The sequence below is a fragment of the Hypanus sabinus genome, chromosome 2 (genome assembly GCF_030144855.1).
Source record: "Hypanus sabinus isolate sHypSab1 chromosome 2, sHypSab1.hap1, whole genome shotgun sequence".
Classification (NCBI taxonomy): domain Eukaryota; kingdom Metazoa; phylum Chordata; class Chondrichthyes; order Myliobatiformes; family Dasyatidae; genus Hypanus; species Hypanus sabinus.
The window spans coordinates 117,435,519-117,456,819 of NC_082707.1; the positions used below are offsets into that span (position 1 = coordinate 117,435,519).

The following is a 21,301-nucleotide window of genomic DNA, read 5'->3' on the forward strand; positions in this document are numbered from 1 at the left end:
AGTTCAGATAGGAAAGTAGACAAATCATGATGTTATTGACTTGGTTACCGGTGGAGCAGGCGTTGTCTAAACTCTTCTCTACTTAAAGCCATCCATATTTTCCAACATGAGTGATGAAGAGAAACTACTGTTACTGACACTCCTCTACAGTAACTCCCAACTGGTGTACCAGTTAAGATCAAACATGACACAAACCTGACCTTGGCAAAGTTTTCATATCACTATTGATTTAATCTTTGCACCTCTACAGAAATTAGTATGAGCTTTATTTAAGCATGTCATTAATTAGCTCCCTTTTATATGAAACTTGAATTGGACTTGTAAATCTGATTTGCAGATGTTTAGATCAAATGACAAAGTGATGGACGACACAGTGATCAAATCATTTATTAGAGAATCACTTAAGTGCCATTATGCCAATGTGAAATTGGACAGTGAAGGTCAGTAGAAAAGCGAAAACACAACTCATAACGTTTGAGAAGTGTCTCACAAGTAATTATTTTGAAATGCATTGGTTATTATTTACATTGTATTTAAGGAGTTAAAGGCATCAGCGTAATCTGTTCCTCTCCCGCACTCCATCATTTACAGCATTCCCACTGTGGCTTGTGAGTAGGTGTGGAAACTTGTATTTTTTTTGCTGTCCGTGACATAGGTCACAAAGTCAGAGAGCAAGGTACTGAGTTACAGTACCAATTGTCCTTCTCTCTAATGAACCACTGGCAAATGAAATCAATGTAAGACTGGTCAGAGACTAGGCTTTGTTAATAAACTAAACATCACATTCCAATAGTACAGTTGAATGTTAGGCTGCAATTATTAATGTACCACAATTTTCAAAATAAATAGTCCCCTTCACAATGGTGTGGTGTAGGTATGTTAATTGCGCCTTTCAGTGCATTAAGAACTAATTAGATGCCTTGTGATTCATGACTGTCCTGAGCTAGCTGATCTGCCATTGATAGTGTTCAGAAGGATGAGGGTGCAGGGAAGGGAATCAATCCCAAACTCTGCTCCCACTCACAAACCAGTGTTCCTTATGCAGGTGTGTTGGAGGATGAGGGGGCAATGGTGATCAATACGTCATCGAGTCACTGCTGAGGTTTGGGTGAAGGGTAAGATTGCTCCCCCACCCAATAGGAGAGAACAACTAACAGCAAGGGGGGGGGGGGTGAGAAATAAAAACCAATGGATTTAGAGCAGGGGTTCCTAACCTCGGTTAACACTAGAGGTCCATGGCATAAAAAAGGTTGGGAACGCTGATCTAGAGTCTGAATATTTCTAACAAATGTTTCTGAATGCGCTGAACAGCAAAAGTAAGAGTTCAGCTTCTCTCCTTTATAGGCAGACAAACCATCTCTGACAATAGGCAAAGGATTCAGTTCTATTTGTTTAAGGGTCAAGTTGAGCTTTGTGTAGACACCAGACTAGGGTCTGTCCCACGCCTGTCATGCTGATTACATGGTAGCCAAGAACCTCCAGTTTATCCAGCACCACTCGTGGGGGGTATTTAACCCGATATTCTGAGCTGTGGATACAAACACAAATTAATCTCTCAAATTAATCAACTTTATCAAAATATGAAATATACTTTGGCTGATATGTGAATAGTCTTTTCTTGGCTGACTGCTCAGCATCTTATTTAATTCCTTAATAAAGGCCCATTGAAAAGTGGCAGACTGCTCCAACAGCAAATTTGTCCCTGGAAGCCCAAGCTAATAATAATAATAATAATAATAATACAACTTATTTATAGAGTGCTTACATGAGTGCTTTTCAAGGGGATAAAGTGCAAACATGAACATAAATGAAAAGGTTTTAGTTAAAAGCGAGGTTAAATAAATAGGTTTTGGGCTGGCGTTTAAAAGTGTCAACTGAGTGCATCCCTAACAGTTTAAGGTATTTTATTCCAGTTTAGGAGTATAGTTCAAAAAGGCTGATCTGCCAATCATCTTTTGTGGAAGATTGTTTAGATTTAAGCAACCAGCGCAAGAAGACCTGAGAGCTTGAGGATTATAGAACAAAACAATGCTGTGATTTATCCTGGTCCCAGACCTTTGAGAGCTTAAAAAACAAGTAGGAGAATTTTAAAATCAAATCTAAAAGATACAGAAAGTCAAAGCAGAGTTGCTAGGACAAGAGTGATATGCTCCCTTGTCCTGGTTTTAGTTAAAAGTTTAGTGGCAGCATTCTGAATGAGCTGCACTTCGTCTAGATTGCTTTGGAAGGCCAGTTAAAAGTGCACTGGTAATCTGGTCTATTCTACATAAAGGCGTGAATTAGTTTACAGCATCATTACGTGACAGAAACTGACATACCTTTGCAATATTTCTTAGGTGTAGAAATGCTTCTCTGGTCAGTTTCTTTATGTTTTGATTTAATTTCATAATTCTTTAGTCATTTCTAGCATCAACTATTACAGTACTCTCCTGCAAGCCTCCCAGCTTCAATCTTCAGAAACTTTGGCGAACACAGAAAGCACAAGTTTACTTCTTGTTGTATCTCATCCCATTCACAAATTATTTGTCACTGCTGGCCTACATTGGCACTAGTCCCCATGGATACCTCTTAAATATCACACACCTTCCCTCAGCCAATATCATCTCTAAACCAGCAATGCTGTAACCTGCAAACTTGAGGTGTCCACCTCCCAACTTTTGGCCTTCTGTGCAGCTCTTCTACTTTCGCTCTAACCTTGGTGAGGAGTCTTCAGCCAGGGAAAGTGTGTGCTTGAAATTTTTTTTAAAAACTACACCTTGAACTGTGTAAATACTGGAAACATTCAGCAAGGCAGACAGCACTTGGGGAATGAAATAGGATTGATGCTTCAGGTTAAAAACAGCTCATTTTGGCATTTGACCAGTTTATGACCATGTGATAGTTTTTAACATGAAGGAATTCTGCAACGTCTTCTGTCCAGGGAAAGTCATGGAATTCAGCTCTTTCCCATTCTATGCTACAGTATCCTACTGCCATTCCAATGTCAGGTTACGTATTTAGAATTGGCTTATTTCCCTCAGATTCAAGTAGAACAGTGTAAGAAGCTGGAACTGAATATCTAAAAATGCTTCCAAACAATGCAAATGAGAGGACCCAATTCTGGGATTATTTCAAACATGGATGACATGATATGGTTGAGGAAGCATTCTGAAGGAACATAAATAAAACAGCTCTATCTAACTCTTTCTTGAAAGCATCCAGAGAATTGGCCTCCACTGCCTTCTGAGGCAGAGCATTCCACAGATCCACAACTCTCTGGGTGAAAAAATTTTCCCTCAACTCCGTTCTAAATGGCCTACCCCTTATTCTTAAACTGTGGCCTCTGGTTCTGGACTCCCCCCAACATCAGGAACATGTTTCCTGCCTCTAGTGTGTCCAATCCCTTAATAATCTTACACGTTTCAATCAGATCCCCTCTTATCCTTCTAAATTCCAGTGTATACAAGCCCAGTTGCTCCAATCTTTCAACATATGACAATCCTGCCATCCCGGGAACTAACCTCATGAACCTACACTGCACTCCCTCAATAGCAAGAATGTTCTTCCTCAAATTTGGAGACCAAAGCTGCACACAATGCTCCAGGTGTGGTCTCGCCAGGGCCGTGTACAACTGCAGAAGGACCTCTTTGCTCCTATACTCAACTCCCCTTGTTATGAAGACCAACATGCCATTAGCTTCCTTCACTGCCTGCTGTACCTGCATGCTTACTTTCAGTGACTGATGAACAAGGACACCTAGATCTCATTGTACTTCCCCTTTTCCTAACTTGACACCATTCAGATAGTAATCTGCCTTCCTGTTCTTGCTCCGAAGTGGATAACCTCACATTTATCCACATTAAACTGCATCTGCCATGCATCTGCCCACTCACCCAACCTGTCCAAAGTCACCCTGCATTCTCCTAACATCCTCCTCATATTTCACACTGCTACCCAGCTTTGTGTCATCTGCAAATTTGCTGATGTTACTTTTAATCCTTTCATCTAAATCATTAATGTATATTGTAAATAGCTGCGGTCCCAGCACCGAACCTTGCAGTACCCCACTAGTCACTGCCTGCCATTCTGAAAGGGACCCATTAATCCCTATTCTTTGTTTCCTGTCTGCCAACCAATTTTTTATTCATGTCAGTACCCTACCCCCAATACCATGTGCTATAATATTGCCCACTAATCTCCTATGTGGGACCTTATCAAAGGCTTTCTGAAAGTCCCGGTACACTACATCCACTGACTCTCCCTTGTCCATCTTCATTGTTACATCCTCAAAAAATTCCAGAAGATTAGTCAAGCATGATTTCCCCTTCATAAATCCATGCTGACTCTTGTTACTGCTATCCAAATGTGCCGCTATTTCATCTTTTATAATTGACTCCAGCATCTTCCCTACCACTGATGTAAGGCTAACAGGTCTATAATTCCCCGTTTCCTCTCCCTCCTTTTTTAAAAAGTGGAATAACTTTAGCTACCCTCGAACCCACAGGAACTGATCTTGAATCTATAAAACATTGGAAAATGATTATCAATGTGTCCACGATTTCTAGACCCACCTCCTTAAGTACCCTGGGATGCAGACCATCAGGCCCTGGGGATTTATCAGCCTTCAGTCCCATCAGTCTACCCGACACCATTTTCTGCCTAATGTGAATTTCCTTCAGTTCTTCTGTTACCCTAGGTCCTCTGGCCACTATTACATCTGGGAGATTGTTTGTGTCTTCCCTAGTGAAGACAGATCCAAAATACCTGTTCAACTCATCTGCCATTTCCTTGTTCCCCATAATAAATTCACCTGTTTCTGTCTTCAAGGGCCCAACTTTGGTCTTAACTAATTTTTTCCTTTTCACATACCTAAAGAAGTTTTTACTATCCTCCTCTATATTCTTGGCTCGCTTACCTTCGTACCTCATCTTTTCTCCCCGTACTGCCTTTTTAGTTATCTTCTATTGCTCTTTAAAAGTTTCCCAATCCTCTGGCTTTCTGCTCATCTTTGCTATGTTATACTTCTCTTTTATTTTTATACTGTCAGCCACAGTCGCCCCTTACTCCCCTTAGGATCTTTTTTCCTCTTTGGACTAAACTGATCCTGCACCTTCTGTATTATTCCCAGAAGTACCTGCCATTGTTGTTCCACTGTCATCCCTGCTAGGGTATCCTTCCAGTCAACTTTGGCCAGCTCCTCCCTCATGGCTCCATAGTCCCCTTTGTTAATCTGTGATACTGACACTTCCAATTGTCCCTTCTCCCTCTCAAATTGTAGATTAAAACTTCTCATATTATGGTCACTACCTCCTAATGGCTCCTTTACCTCAAGTTCCCTTATCAAATCTGGTTCATTACACAACACTAAATCCAGCATTGCCTTCTCCCTGGTAGGCTCCAGTACAAGCTGTTCTAAGAATCCATCTCGGAGGCACTCCACAAACTCCCTTTCTTGGGGTCCAGTACCATTCTGATTCTCCCAGTCTACCTGCATGTTGAAATCCCCCATAACAACCGTAGCATTACCTTTGCAACATGCCAATTTTAACTCTTGATTCAATTTGCACCCTATATCCAGGCTTCTGTTTGGGGGCCTGTAGATAACTCCTATAGGGTCTTTTTGCCCTTACAATTTCAGTTCTATCCATACTGACTCTACATCTCCTGATTCTATGTCTGTTGCAAGGGACTGAATTTCATTCCTCACCAACAGAGCCACCCCACCCTCTCTACCCACCTGTCTGTCCTTTTGATAGGACGTATACCCTTGAATATTGCCAATTTCCAACTGAGCCTCAAGCTCATCCACTTTATTTCTTATACATCATGCATTCATATATAATACTTTTAATCCCTCACCTTTCACATCGATTCCAATCGCACTTGGCCATACTCTCCGATCCCTTCCTAAGCTTTCTGCCCCGTTAATTCTGTTGTCTTTCTTAACTTTTCTTATTCTCGCTTTCCCTTTTACTCCATCCTTATATATCCAGTTCATCCCTCCCCCGCCCCCCCCCCCCCACTACTTAGTTTAAACATGTTTCTAAACAAACCTTTCAGAGACATGGGGTAAAACATATCCTCTCAGATTTATATTTATTCTAGCACTATATGCTCAAAATCCTTCTGGTTAAGACCATAAGATATAGGAGCAGAAGTAGGCCATTCAGCCTATTGAGCCTGCTCCGCCATTCAATCATGGGCTGATATAATTCTTCCAGTCATCCCCACTATTCTGTTTTCACCCCAAACCCTTTGAAGCCCTGGCTAATCAAGAACCTCTCTATCTCTGCCTTAAATACACCCAATGACTTGGCCTCCACAGCTGCACATGGCAACAATTTCCACAGATTTACCACCTTCTGACAAAAGTAATTTCTCTGCATCTCAGTTCAAAAAGGACGTTCTTCAATCCTGAAGTCATGCCCTCTTGTCCTAGAATCCCCTACCGTGGGAAATAACTTTGCCATATCTAATCTGTTCAGGCCTTTTAACAATCAGAACGTCTCTGTGAAATCCCCCCTCATTCTCCTGAATTCCAGGGAATACAACCCAAGAGCTGCCAGATGTTCCTCAAACAGTAACCCTTTCATTCCTGGAATCATATTTGTGAATCTTCTCTGAGCCCTCTACAATGTCAGTTTATCCTTTCTAAAATAAGGAGCCCAAACCTGCACACAATACTCCAAGTGTGGTCTCTCGAGTGCCTTATAAAGCCTCAACATCATATCTCTGCTCATATATTCTATACTTCTAGAAATGAATGCCAACATTGCATTCAAATTCTGCACCACCAACTCAACCTGCAAAAGGACTCCCAAGTCCCTTTGCATCTCTGCATTTTGAATTCTTTCCCCAGATAAATAATAGACTGCCCGTTTATTTCTTCCACCAAAGTGCATGACTGTACACTTTCCAACATTGTATTTCATTTGCTACTTCTTTGCCCATTCCCCTAAACTATCTAAGTCTCTCTGCAGGCTCTCTGTTTCCTCAACACTACCATCTCCTCCACCTATCTTTATATCATTGACAAATTTAGCCACAAATCCATTTAAACCATAGTCTAAATCATTGACATACATCGTAAAAAGCAGCGGTCCCAACACCGACCCCTGTGGAACTCCACTGGTAACCAGCAGCCAGACAAAATAGGATCCCTTTATTCCCACTCTCTGTTTTCTGCCCACCACCCAATGCTCCACCCATACTAGTAACTTCTCTGTAATTCCATGGGCTCTTACCTTGCTAAGCAGCCTCATGTGCAGCACCTTGTCGAAGTCCTTCTGAAAATCTAAGTGAACCACATCCACTGCATCTCCTTTGTCTACCCTGCTTGTAATTTCATCAAAGAATTGCAGTAGGTTTGACAGGAAGGATTTTCCTTTCAAAAAGCCATGCTGGCTTCAGCTTATCTTGTCATGTGCCTCCAAATGGCCTAATTCTGCTCCTGTATCTTATGGTCTGAAGTAGGAAAGAGGGGAAACCAAGAACCAGTGGGCCTAACACCCATCCTTGGTAAACTATTAGAACATACAAGAGTGCATGATAGCCTGATTTTTGTAAATTATAATTGATCGGCTAACAGAGAAATGCAAGGATAAGTAACATTCTAAACTTCTGGATAAACCTGGCTCCCCTTGTAAAATCAGAAGTAACAAGCCTGTGTGTTATCCCTGATCCAGATGTGAATTTTAAATCCCACATAAAGAAAGTGACCAGAGAAGCATTTCTACACTTAGGAAATAATGCAAAGGTATGTCAGTTTCTGTCACGTAATGAGAATGTAAAACGAATTCACACCTTTATGTGGAATAGACCAGATTACTAGAGCACTTTTTACTGACCTTCTATTGGCAAGCTTTAACTCATTCAGAACACCACTGCTAATCTTTAAACTGAAACCTGGATGAGGAAACATATCACTCCCATTACTCTGCATTAGCTTCCTGTATCTTTTAGAATTCATTTTAAAGTTCTCTTACTTGTGTTTAAAGCTCTCAAGGGTCTGGGACCAGAGTATCAGAGAATTAATTTCATGTTGTAATCCTGCTCAAGTTCTCAGATCTTCTCCCACCAATTCAACAAATTCAACAAACTTCCCTCAGCTTTTCTGAACTGCACTCCTGAACTATGGAATTAAAAACCTAAAACTATAAGGGGATGCAGACTCACTTGAGACTTTCAAAAGCCAACTCAAAACTTATTTATTTAACTTTGCTTGTAATTAACATTTTTGTCTTTTATTTTCAGTTTGCACTTCATCCCATTGTAAAGCACTTTGAACTACATTGTTCGTATGAAAAGTGCTCTGTTAATAAGTTAAAGGAATGCAAACGATTGTTTTGAAAAAGACATGATTAATCAGAATCAGATTTATTATCATTGACTTATGTCATAAAATTTGTTGTTTTAATGTGACAAAATTATGTTCCAAAAATAATTAGTGTGAAAAAAATAACAAACAACAGACCTATAGCAATACATCATGCATGGTGTTGGATATACTGAACAGGTCAGGCTGCATTTGTGAGAAGAGAAACTTAACATTCCAAATCAAAAACCCTTTGTCAGAATTGCACAGAGATAAAAGAAGCCTGTTAAGTTCCAGGAAGAGTCAGGTAAAAGCATCTCTGAAACCAAAAAGTGTCTCAGGAAGGCTCTGGGCCTGTGCCCACTGGAATTTAGAATAATGAGGGGCTATCTCATTTAAACCTACCAAATACTGAAGATCTTGGCTAGAGTGGACATGGAGAGAATGTGTCGTACAGTTGGAGAGTCTAGGACCAAAGGGCACAGCCACATAATTAAAGGTGTCCCTTTAAAACAGATGAGGGGAATCTCTTTCGTCAGAGGGTGGAATTCATTGCCACAGGCATCTGTGAGACCAAGTCATTGGGTGCATTTAAAGTTAAGGTTGGTGCGTTCTTGAGTAATAAAGGTGTCAACGGTTATGGAGACAAATCAGAGAATGAGGTTCAGAGGGGAAATACGGTAAATCAGCCATGAGTGAATGGCGGAGCAGACTTGATGGGCTGAATGGCCTAATGCTCTTCCAATGTATTTATTTCCTACTCCGCCTTCCCCTTTGTTATTTACTGCACCTTAATGAACACAATAGGCTTGAAGGGATTCCAGTGCAGATTTATCAGTATGATAACCTTCGGATATAAAGTTTGAGGAGAGGTAATGCAAACTATAGTTATAATTTCTGGAAGATGGAAGATGAAGGGATGATTTAATTGAAATGGAATTGATTCCCTGTAATATTTATTTTATGCATAAGAAAGATAAATTTTTGTCAGCCAAAGCTGTTGAATGATGTGGGGTAAAAGTGGGCAAACAGGGTTAGGTTACAGATCAACCAACAGTAATGAAGAAATTAAGTGACCTAGTCATGTCCTAAATATCTTTCATTTGCTCTTCAGTTGTGAATAATTCTCTTAACTAATTATTTTCTTTAATTATTTTTGCCATTCTATCTGCTTTGATGCCAGAATCTTCTGTTATACAGTACTGTGCAAAAGTCTTAGCCACATATATGTAGTACTTTTGCATTGGACTGTAGTAATTTTATGTATTGCACTACACTGCTGCCATTAAAAAAAGAACAAATTACATATGAGTGATGATAAACCTGATTCTGATATGGGTCTCTATTGTGGAGTGAGAGTGGGACCAGGACTGGGAGAGGGGAATCATGGTTGGGGAAGGGAGAGGGGAGGGAATGGGAAGCACCAGAGATACATTCTATAATGATCAATAAACCAATTGTTTGGAATCAAATCACCTTGACTGGTGTCTCAGGGCTGGGTGTATCTGCACTTGTACTAGCCCCCACCCCTCCCATGGCACTCCACCCTCACCATTTCCAACACCCTTTGCTCCAGGCAGATTTACAAACTCGATCTCCACTCCATGTTGACAAATAGAGTACTGCGCCAAAGTCTAGAATGCTCTGGCTATATATATGTGCCTAAAACTTCTGAACAGTACTGTGTAGTCTCTCAGATTAAGCAGGTGTAATTTATGCGTAAGTGAGCCGAATTAAATTGGGAGTGGAAGGAGCCATTTGTGCAGAAAAGACAGCTTAATGGTTTAGCTAAACCAGGGCTCCTCGCCACTTATGTTCAATTTCTCAGCAGGAACGAAAAGATCATAGCATTAGGATTTTCATTGGGATTTTCTTTAATAATAATAATAATAATAATAAGCACTTCATTGATCCCGAATGGGAAATTCTTTCATTACAGCAGCAATGTTTAAAAACACACTCAGCAGTGTGCAGACTTAACTAACAATAACACACAGAATAATAATAAACACAATAATAATGTATGAAATAATAAAGCAGAAGTTATTGTACCGTGATGTGTGCTCTCCTGCCGCACAGAGAGAACTGTGTGTCAGAGTCTCTCAGTGCAGGTAGACAGTAAGAGAATCAGGATGGACTAATTAGCATTTGAGAAAATGCGTTACATGGAAATAAGTGCAGGAGATTAGATTGGGGGAATAACCTGAGAGCCGGATAATAAGGAATTAATCTCTAACTCCAAATACCACTATGCTGCTGGCCATTTGCAAGGGACAAAGGCACATCTCTGAAAGATAAAAAGAATGGAAGGCAGCGCCTCGGACTGCAGAGGGTGGCAGGGGATTGCTAATGGACTAAATTCTGAAGCAATCTGTATCAGAGATAATGTAATTTACTTTGTGTGATGGCTGCAATTACCAGCCACACCATCAACCGGGCATATTAAAGTGTCCTGTAGCCGACCATCCTCCTGACAATCTGGCAAATGACTGAGCTGTTGCATTGCACCAGCCTAAGTAGATGGAGCTGGATAATTGGGCTGTGCCATTCTGCTACAGCCAGTGGGGTGTTCTCTGGAGCTGCTTCATTTATGCCGTATCTTTTTAAGGAGAGGAATGTTTTCTCTCCCCTGCAATTTACTATGGACTGGCCAGCATCGAATATAAACCCGCAGTCAGGAGATGAGTGGGGGAGTATTTACTATGTCGTTGTAACCAAGTTCTGTTCTGCTTAGCTGATTGAAGTTTGGACTCTAGAACAGTTCTGTTGAGTTTGTAAACATTTTGGGTAAATAAAACCCCTGTTTTTTTCACCTTTACCTGCTCTCGCAGTTTATATTTACCCTGGTCCTTCACACTTTGAAAATCAGAAACTCATCCAGATTTAAATAGGAAAGGTACTAATTGTCAAGTTCAGTCATTCCTGCTAAAATCTCTCTGACCCATTCAGCACTAAGCTGAGCAGCTGGTATAAATCTGGTAAGAGCCAATTCCAAGCTACAGAATACAAAGAGCCAAGTAGATAGACAATGAATTGTTAAAAATCACAAGACGTCAGATGCCGTACTTTGAAGTATTTTGACGTGTATTACTCACAAATTATTTCCTAATACAGTGGTTTTCTCAGCTCCAAGGTAGTTCATAAGATTCACATCTGAGTTCTCATCTCCAACAATCGTGGGTCCAGTTTCCTTAAAAAGTAAAATTTCCCGTTATGACAATTTATATGTCTTATGCTTTATTCATTCTCCTGTCCTGCCCAAAACCCCTGGTGTGTTGCTAATAGCAGGCCTGTTGCACACGTCCAGATGGTCAGGCAAAACTAATGGAGTGAGGAAAAACTGAACCAATATCTTGGATGGATGACTTAAATCAGAGGTGTCCAGTTCCAATAACTCACAGATAACGTAAGTTACCTGAAGTTGGAGAATTTGATAGAGTCCATATGCAGTAACCTGCCCAGAGGGAAGGCAAGTTGTTTTGAAATGATGCAAGAGGATCACAAAAACAGCTGTGAAGGGAGAACAAGCTGGCAAAGGGAGAGTGGTGGTCAGCCGGCTTCTTAGAGTTAAGTGAGAGAGTCTGTTCAGCTCAACCCAGCCCATAACTGTTTCAGCACATGGGTGGGGGAAGGGAAGGCATGCAGAAATGCCCCATTTCCACAAATCCTCCACTACCCCCACATCCATCCTGCCACACTCCCAGACTCATGATCCATATGGCTGTCTATATGTTGAGCATTTGTAACTCATGCTGGACCTGTATTCCATTAGATTTTTGGTACCAATTTGGGTTTTATTTTTAGCAAGCTGCACACTTGTTACCAATCTCTGAACTCAAAAGAGATGGTAGGCAACCAACAAGCAAAGGCTGACACATATCATGTTATTTTAGCTTAGAATTGGACTTCAATACATCACAACTAGAATGGTAAACTGGGATCTTGTATAGACAAAGGCCCCTTAAGATATGACCAAAAATCATTCATTCATTACCCAATATTTATGGATACAAATCATTCTGCCACTTTAATTCAAATCCACATTATTTATGTATCACCCTAGATCACAAGTGCCAGCAGATCTGGCATGATCTGGCTGTAAATGTGCTGTTTCATTTTGACTTACAACAAAATAAACTTTCACCCACAAAATAAACTTTAGACAAAGCAGGGTGACACATTAGTCAGTATTGAGGGTGTGCTGCCTCCTTCAGGGAGCAGTCTGGCTTTGTCTATTCCTCAACAATTCAATAATCCTGAAGTTCCTCTTCTACAAAAGCATGAAACTTCAGAATCACAATCATTTCTTCCATGGACAACCCCCAAAGTAAAAACATATCTTCTCATCTCCTCTATAGGTCTTTAGTTAATCATTTTGAACGTATGAGCACTAGTTGTGTACTCACTAACACAGTTTTCTCTTCCTGCTCTGTCATGCCTATAATTTCCAGAAGAAACAAGCTGCAGGAGGAGCTGCACATCAATAAACATCTATGGAGACAAAGATATAGCTGATATTTTGGACCAAGACCCTGCATCAGGACCAAGAATGTACTGGGAAGGTGGTCAGTATAATGAGGTGAGTTGGAGGCTGGTAGGTGGAAATATGTGAGGTGGGGGATGATGGGCTGATGGAGCCAAATGGGGGAAAGTTAAGGTACAGATAGAGGCTGGAAAACTGGATAAAGGAGGGATGATGAGCTTTATGTCTATCTCTTTACTCTCTCAAATTCTGAAGCAGGGACTTGATCTGAAACATCAACCAATTCTTTGATGGTTGAACATGCAAGCAGTAGTCTTTTTGCTCTAGATTCAAGCATCCATATCTCCTAATGTAGAATTATTTTGAAAGCTTGATATTGTTTGTTACAAGGAGAAAGGCAATAATTATCCATTAAACTGCTAATTCCCTGCTAAATTCGTGTGTACTTTTTCTTGAAATATGTTTTCCAGAACTGTAACACTTCATCTGAGAACTAAATTAAATTTTAAAGTTCCACTATGATCTACATGCTTTTATACTCTAAAAAATTAGATTTATGAAATTCAAAGCATGCTAGAAGCACTCAAAGTATCAGTGGAGAAGATAAATGAAGATGCTTGCTTTGGACCATGGGTTATTATTCAGAACAAAAAAGGAGAGAAGACAAGCATGTTTTAAGTTGAAGAGATGTGGCAGCATGGAAAGATTAGAGGGGATATCTGTGACATGATGCAGGCAAAAGTTATCCATGTAACAGTTAATTAAAAAGCAGTTCTTGAGACAAAAAAAAATTGAACTGGAGGTAAATTGGTCTGTACAGAGAGAAACACGTTAAATTAAATATTAATTTCCAATGGCTGTAACACACCCACACACAGCCCTTTCTTCACTACAGTGATACAGCTACTTCCAATACTCATAGTGGACTCAGATTTCTTTACCTTTGCTGCCAGTTTCCATCCTGCTCTCACATTCACAGAGTCCATATCTAACTTTCTTCACCTCTGTTTGCCAGTATCTACCAACTCCCACAACCATCTCAGCAACATGTCCTCCCATCCAGCAAGAATTTCATTCCATACCATACTCCCAATTTCTCCACCATATCTATCATGTTGATATGACTTCATATATGAGTGCCTTTAAAATAACTTCCTTTTCCCTTCATTGAAACTTCTCCTCTACTATAGGTAACAGGGCTTTCAGCTATGTCTCCTTTATTTCTCATACTTCTGTTCTCATCACCTCTCTTGCCAGACAGTACTAGGAAAGCATTTGCCTTGACAGTTTCCACTCCATCAGCCTCCACGTTCAGTGGATTATCCTCCATAATTGCTACCTGCCTTATGGGATTCCATCAGCAGATAATTCTTCACCTTCTCACACTCCTTCCAGCATCCTAAAGGGATGATTCTATTGGACATGGAAGCTGATTGAGTGGAAAATGTGCTCAAAGCAAACTTCTTCCTCAACCGACCAGTCCCCTTCTCACACATCTTCCCGTGCATCCATAGATACAACACCTGCACTGTCATCTCTTTCCACACAGCATCCCAGGATCCAAATAGTTCTTCCAGTTATCGCAACAACTTGTGTGCTTCCACTTTAGTGCCTTGCATCAATCAATAATGGTGTTTGTATTTTACATTTGCTTTCTACGTTGGACAAACCAAATATAAATGGTACAGCTGTTTTATCGAACAGCTCCATACAGTTTGCAAGGGATACCCTGAATTTCCACCTCCTTCTCACTTTGACCTCTCTTCAGCCTCCTACAGTCTTCCAATGATACCCGGTATTAGCTAAAGGAATAACAGCCCTTCCTCTTTTTGGGTATAGTACAGCTATTGTGGCTTATTTGGTTAAACTTGATGTTTCAGGTAAACCCTACACGGCTGCCTCACCACATCCCACCCCTGGGATCTGGCTACTTCTTTCCCATTCAACTCGTTTGTTTGTTGCCAGCTGCCTCTGCCCACCCCTAACCCTCCAGTGATGCTAAGACAATTTTGTTATCCAATTGCAGCCATTCCACTGTCATCCCACTCTCTCAGCAAGCATGTGTTATAATGAAGGAACAGCAACTCAGTTTCTTTTACTGCCCAAGCTGTGATCTTTTTCCAGAGACTTGTCTGGAATACTTTCAATACTTTTGTCATAGAGGGACGGAGCAAAGTCTAGATGAAGCTAAACGGCAACTACTTTGCTTGCATCTTTGGAAACATCTTTATTTCTATCTTTGCTATTTCTTTTTTTCCTTTTCAGAGTGTGGGTTTCTTTTGAAGACCCTGATCTGGAGTTACACTCTGACTTTGGGTCTTTGCGGGAATGGGACCCGCTCTTGGGTATCCCAAGGACACAGCCTGGAAGACGAGCGTGCCTTCAGGGTTCTGGGATTTCGTAGCTCTGGGGACGTGCTGATTCGAGGCCGGTGTCCCTGACTGAAGCGTTGCAGGAGAACACAGAACAGCGGGAGCACTGGGTTAGCTGCTGGGGGTTGTGTGCCTGGAGAGCTGCACCTTTCTGGTGCGACTCTTTGGGCGTAGAGCTCAGAAAAAGCAACACAACAAACTTTTAACATCGTAAATCAGTGAGTTGTTAATTATGTCTCCCCTCTCACTGTGAAATGGGGTCACCTCTTTTTCCCTTATTAGAGAGAGAGAGAACCTGTGGTATTTTGAATACCGGGTGAATGGGGTACTGTAAGTTTGTGTCTTTATTGATGCTTTGCTGCACGCTTGTGTGCCAGTGGAGGGTGCCGAAGCTTTTTTGCTGGTGGGGGTGGGAGGGGGGTCATTGCCTTGCTGCCACTTGTGAGTGGGGGGGTGGCTTTGGGGTTCTAATGTTTTAACTGTCATTCATTCTTTGGGGCACTTCTCAGTTTTCATGGATGTTTGTGAAAAAATTTCAGGATGTATATTGTATACATTTCTCTGACATATGTATCTATTGAAACCTATTGATGTTTTAGAATTACAGCATTTGCATTTCTGCTCCATTTTTGTTTAAATTATCTTCTAATTTCAGTCTTTTTTTTAGATACTGTTGCCCCCGTTCAACTAATTTTCAAAGTTTAAAGTAAATTTATTATTGAAGTACATTTATGTCACCATGTAGAACCCTGAGATCCATTTTCTTGTGGGCATTCACAGTAAATACAAACAAAAACACAATAGAATCAATGAAAACACTGCACCCAAAAGGGTGGACAATAACCAATGTGCAAACAAAAACAATAAACTGTGCAAATACAAAAATAATGATAAAATAATAATAATAAATAGAAAAGTGATAAATAGAGACAAAGAGATGATGAGTCCTTGGAAGTGAGTCCAATTCAGTGGGAACAATTCAGTGACGGGCAAGTGAAGTTATCTCCTCTGATTCTGGAGCCTAATGGTCGAGGGGTAATAACTGTTCCTGAACCTGGTGGTGCAGCTCCTGTACCTTCTTTCTGAAGGCAGCAATGAAAAGAGAGCATGGCTTGGATGGTGGGAGTCCTTGATGATGGATGCTGCTTCCCTGCAACAGCACTCTATGTAGATGTACTCAGTGATATGGGGAAGGTTTTACCCATGATGGACTGGGCTGTAACCATTTCTTTTTGTAGGATATTCCATACAAGGACATTGGAGTTTCCGAAGTAGGCCATGATACAACCAGTCAATATACTCTCCACCATAGACATACAGAAATTTGTCAGAGTTTTAGATGACATGCTGAATCTTCGCAAACTGAAAATTTTCAGATTGCCTTTTATACCACACTTACCACAAATTTTCAAGTTGCCCTAACAGGCCTACAAATGTGTTTGTTTTTTGAGGGAAGATCACACAGGGTAAAAATATCAGGGATGAAGGATACAAAAGTAAATGGCAGAGAAATCATCAGCTGAAGGATAATTTTTCTGCAATGTAGGGCTTGGGGATGGTCATTACCGGAAAGGCAGTTGGCAGGGGAAGGGCAGAGGGAAAAGCCAGGTAAGTAATATGTTTTAAGTGGTTGCATGTGAAGTGGGTCTGAAGAACTTGATTGGGATCCACTAAGTACATGGAATTCAAGCCGAACTGTGAACGTGGAATTCTGCAAGAACAGCTCTAGACTGCAGACTGTGAATGCATCCAGACATAGGTGGGTCCTCCACATTTTGATATATTAATACACCAACAACTGCTCGATAGCACTTGGTGTATCAATATATCAAAATGAGGAGGACCCAAAAAAAGAGGAGGAAGGATCTGTATTTTATGCAATCGAAGGCAAGTCCAGCTTTTATACAGCAGATTCCAGTTAATTGGGCCATCAGTTAATCCGGACAGCTGCTTATTAGGGACAACTCTTAAAGAACAAAAAACAGTTGAGAAAATAGCTGTGATGCCCTTAGTTTTTTCGGGACCCTATTCCACTTAATTGGGACAAGAGACCGTTCCTGAACAGTTTCTAACTAGGGTCAGTCATGCGCACATGCATAGCCACTAGACACTACACTCTCCTGTCTTCTCCCCATAACTTTTGATACGCTTGCTAATCTACCTCAACTTTAAATGTATCCAATGACTTGGCCTCTACAACGGTCTGTGGCAAATTCTTCTACAGATTCACCACCCTCTGGCTAAAGAATTTCCTCTTCATCTCTGTTCTAATTAGACGTGCCTCTATTCTGATGCCTTCCAATATTGGCTAGATTTCATTAAGATACACCCTCATTCTTCTAAACTCCAGTGAGAGCAGCCCCAGAGCCCTCAAACGCTTCTCACACCTTAACCACTTCATTCCCGTGAACAACTTTATGAACCCTCTCCTAAGCCAGAAAGTCTTTTCTTAGATATGGGGCCCAATACTGCTCACGATACTCCAAGCATGGTCCAAACGGTGCATTCTTAAGCCTCAGGGATTAGTTCATTCAGAGTACATCATTTTAAATATTGAGCAAGCTTCTGCCCACCCTCCCATCTTCACCCTGAAGTTATGACTATTGTCATAGTCACCAACCAGATGTTACCTGCCATTTGTATAATGGTCTTTTCCAAAAGACAACTGAAACCCTTTATGGAGCATGGTGACGTTCGGGAAGGTTTCAGTGTATAAACCCTCGTTCACCCTTGGCCACATGCTTCCCTATACTGAGCCCTATTGGTAGCGGGCTTTTCACTTACAATTTCACAGCAAGGAATGCTGGTTAAGACAAAAAACGGTAGTAGGAGGGAAGGAGGTGCAGCCTGTCTCCTGGTATCCATCCACCTTGTGGAGTCATTAGCAGGTGGTAGTAATCACTCCTCCCGACAAGTCATCACAATGTGAATGAACCATAACAACATTTCTCCAATCAGGTCAACTTCGCGTATCCAACCAGTGGTCAAGAAGATACTTTCTCTTTCGATATAACTGAACTGCTGCAACTCAAGGAGACGCTTACACCAGATTCCCCCGCTGTTCAGTGAATAAAGGACGTTTACTTTGGACAAGGAGTCACGGTAATCTCAGTAGTTAAATGGCGATGGAGGCGGCGAACAGATTATATTCTGTAGGTTGTTAAAGAGGCACGAGTGGGATTCGTGCATGACCCTGCTTCTAGGCACAAACGCTTTGGTGGATGTTTACTCACCAGCCGGATCTGGGTACTAATGAGAACATAAGGCATTTTCACAGCTCTTCCTCCAGTACTTCACCCTGTTTCGACCACCCACTATCGCAACAGCTCAGGACTGACGGTGTAATTTCCTCCCTAAACCTCTTCGCAGCCAATCATTCCCTGCCGGAGCTCACGTAATGGCTCTTAAAGAGCCAGCTGCCTCCTCGGGAATGTGTCCACCTTACAGTAATTTTGTGTCAGAGCATCGTGCGTTTTCTTTAAAAAGAACAAACTATTTAATCTTGTGGTGAAAGAGTTTGTCTTGCACCAAAGGATCGACAAGTTTGCGCTTCATTCCTTAATCTCTGGCGTCATTCAGGTGTCGGCGCTCGGCACCTGCCTATAAACGATCCATGCAAACAGAAGCGAGGTTGGCAACACCGCATGCCGGACTGTAACACTCCGAGGACTACGTACAGGGGGTGTAAATGCTTGCCTCGAGAATAATTCAAAGAAATTTCACAAGATTGATTCATGGGATTAAAGATGGTGTGTTGTGAGGAGAGTTTGACTAGGTAGGGCCAATGTTCTCTGGAGTAATTGACGGTATTGAAGCAGAATATTATGAGAATGCATGACAGACAAATGCTGTGAGGATGTTTCCTCTAACTAAACCCGGGATAAACACCAGATATTGGAGAAGGAGCAAGTTACCTGGCCCATCAAGTCTGCCCTATTATTCGGTATGGTCACAGATGATCTGCCGCAGACCTCAATGTTTCTTCTGTGCCAGGTACCACATAGCACTCAATTCCCCTAACTTTCACTTCGTCTTTACCTAGTTCCAATAATATTGCTTCCACAACTCTCTTCTGGCAGATAATTGTAGAGATTACAAAACAGAATAAGGAAGCTTAATTTCTTGTCTCTTGAAAATTATTCCACATCCATTTTCAGAGGGGAGGAAGAAGACACTGTGTATGAGACTATAGATGCTAGAACCTCCTGCTGGAGGAGCCCAGTGGGTCAAATCTCATCTGGGGAAGGAGGAGGGGGAAGAGTGAAGTGAATTGTGAATGTTCAGACCAAAACCCAGCAGCAAAAACATGAATTTAAGGGAATTACATAGAACATGCAGCAGTACAGACTCACAATGTTGCACCAACCTACTCCACAATCGATCTCACCCCTCCCTCTGACACAGCCCATAACCCTTCATTTTTCATATGTTTGTCTAGAAGTCTCTTAAATGTCCCTAATACATCTACCTCAACCATGACCTATGACAGTGCATTCCAGACACTCACCACTCTCTGTGTAAAAAACGTACCTCTGACATCTGTCCTAAATTTTCTTCCACTGAGCTTAAAATAATATCCTCTGGCCGTAGCCATTGCCACCCTGGCACTCTATGCCTTTTACAATCTTATACAGATCTATCAAGTCACCTCTCATCCTCCTTAGCTCATTTAATCTCTCCTATAAGACACATTCTTCAATCCAGACAGCATCCTGGTAGATAAACTGCATTCTCTCTAAAGTTTCCACATGCTTTCTTTAATGGAGGCAATGAGAATTGAACACAACATGCTGTGCTCTAAGAGCAGCAACATTACCTCGTGGTTCTCAAACTCAATCTCCTGTTTAGTGAAGGCCAACACTCCTTACACCTTCTTAGACAGCCTATCAACTTGCACAGCAACATTGAGGATTTATGTACATGGAGCTCAAGATCCCTCTGTTCCTACACACAGCGAAGAATCCTGCCATTGACCATGTACTCTTCCCTCATGTTCAACCTTCTGAGGTGTATCACTTCATGCTTTTGAGCATCATCAGCCCAGCTCTGCATCCTGCCTATGCTCTATTGTAACCAATAACAACCTTACTGGCCCATCTTTCAAAGTTCACATACAAGTGATTTATAAAAATCACAAAAAGCAGGGGTTCCAGAACAGATCACTGCAGAACACCAGTAGTCACTAAACTCCTGGTAGTATACATTCCATCAACTACCACCCTCTTCCTTCTGTGGGCAAGCCAATTCTAAATCCATGCAACCAAATTTCCATGGAGCCCATGCCTCATGACATTCTGGATGAGCCTTATATGGGGAACCCTGTCAAACGACTTGCTAAAATGCATGTAGACTACCATTCTACCTTCATTGAATTGTGTTGACACTTCCTCAAAAAAAAAGTCCATCAGGTTCGTGAAGCATGACATATCCCTCACAAAACCATGGTAATTATCCCAAATCCGACTATGCTTTTCCAAATATTTGTAAATCCTATCTCTAAGAATTCTCTCCAATAGCTTGCCCACCACTGACACAAAACTCACTGGTCTATAATTCCCAGGATTATCCCTATTATCCTTTTTGAACAAAGCTACAACATTTGCCAACCTCCAGTCCTCAGGTGCTGGTCCTGTGACCAGTGATGGCATAAAGATCATTGTCAATGCTCCAGTAATCTCTTTCCTCACTTCTCATAGTAGCCTGGGATATAATTCCACCAGGCCCAAGAGAAATTTCTATCCTAACATTTTTCAAAAGCTCTGACACTGCCTCTTCCTTAACCTGAAAATGCTTCAGCATACTAGCCTTTCAAACCTCATGTTTGTCAAGGTTCCTCTCACTGGTGAACACTAAGCAAAGTATTCATTAAGGACCTCCCCTACCTCTTCCAACTCCAGGCATGTCTCCTCTTTTTATCCCTACCCTCACACTAGTTATCCTCCTGTTTTTTCATGTACATGTAAAACACTTAAGAGTTTCCCTTAATCTTACTCATCAAGACCTTCTCATGTCTAGCCTTCCTAAGTCCCTTCTTAACCTCCTTTTGGTCACTTTATAACTCTCAAGACCCCAGTCTGATATTTGCTTCCTATACCCAAAGTGTGCTTCCTTCTTCCTCTTGACTAAAGGTTCCTTCATCCTACCATCCTTTCC

At 41.3% G+C, this 21,301-nt stretch overlaps 1 protein-coding gene across 1 annotated transcript; it reads right to left on the bottom strand.

The window, feature by feature from the left end:
• Window positions 1–371: 371 nt before the first annotated feature.
• Window positions 372–18,777, bottom strand: gchfr (GTP cyclohydrolase I feedback regulator). Its single transcript, XM_059953151.1, has 3 exons — window positions 18,382–18,777; window positions 11,389–11,483; window positions 372–1,528 (listed from the first exon to the last, which is right to left on the bottom strand). The coding sequence occupies exons 1-3, from the start codon at window positions 18,415–18,417 to the stop codon at window positions 1,393–1,395; spliced, it is 267 nt and encodes an 88-aa protein (XP_059809134.1). The 5' UTR covers window positions 18,418–18,777; the 3' UTR covers window positions 372–1,392.
• Between the last annotated feature and the right edge of the window lie 2,524 nt (window positions 18,778–21,301).

What these genes read in the sequence shown, in the direction of transcription:
- gchfr (XM_059953151.1), bottom strand. Translation starts at nt 18,417, where the DNA reads ATGCCTTATGTTCTCATTAGTACCCAGATCCGGCTG. An exon ending in TTAGTACCCAGATCCGGCTG is followed by an intron (nt 11,484 to 18,381) that starts GTGAGTAAACAT and finishes TTACTTTTTAAG; the next exon opens with GAAACTGGACCCACGATTGT. An exon ending in ACTGTATTAGGAAATAATTT is followed by an intron (nt 1,529 to 11,388) that starts GTGAGTAATACA and finishes TTGTATCCACAG; the next exon opens with CTCAGAATATCGGGTTAAAT.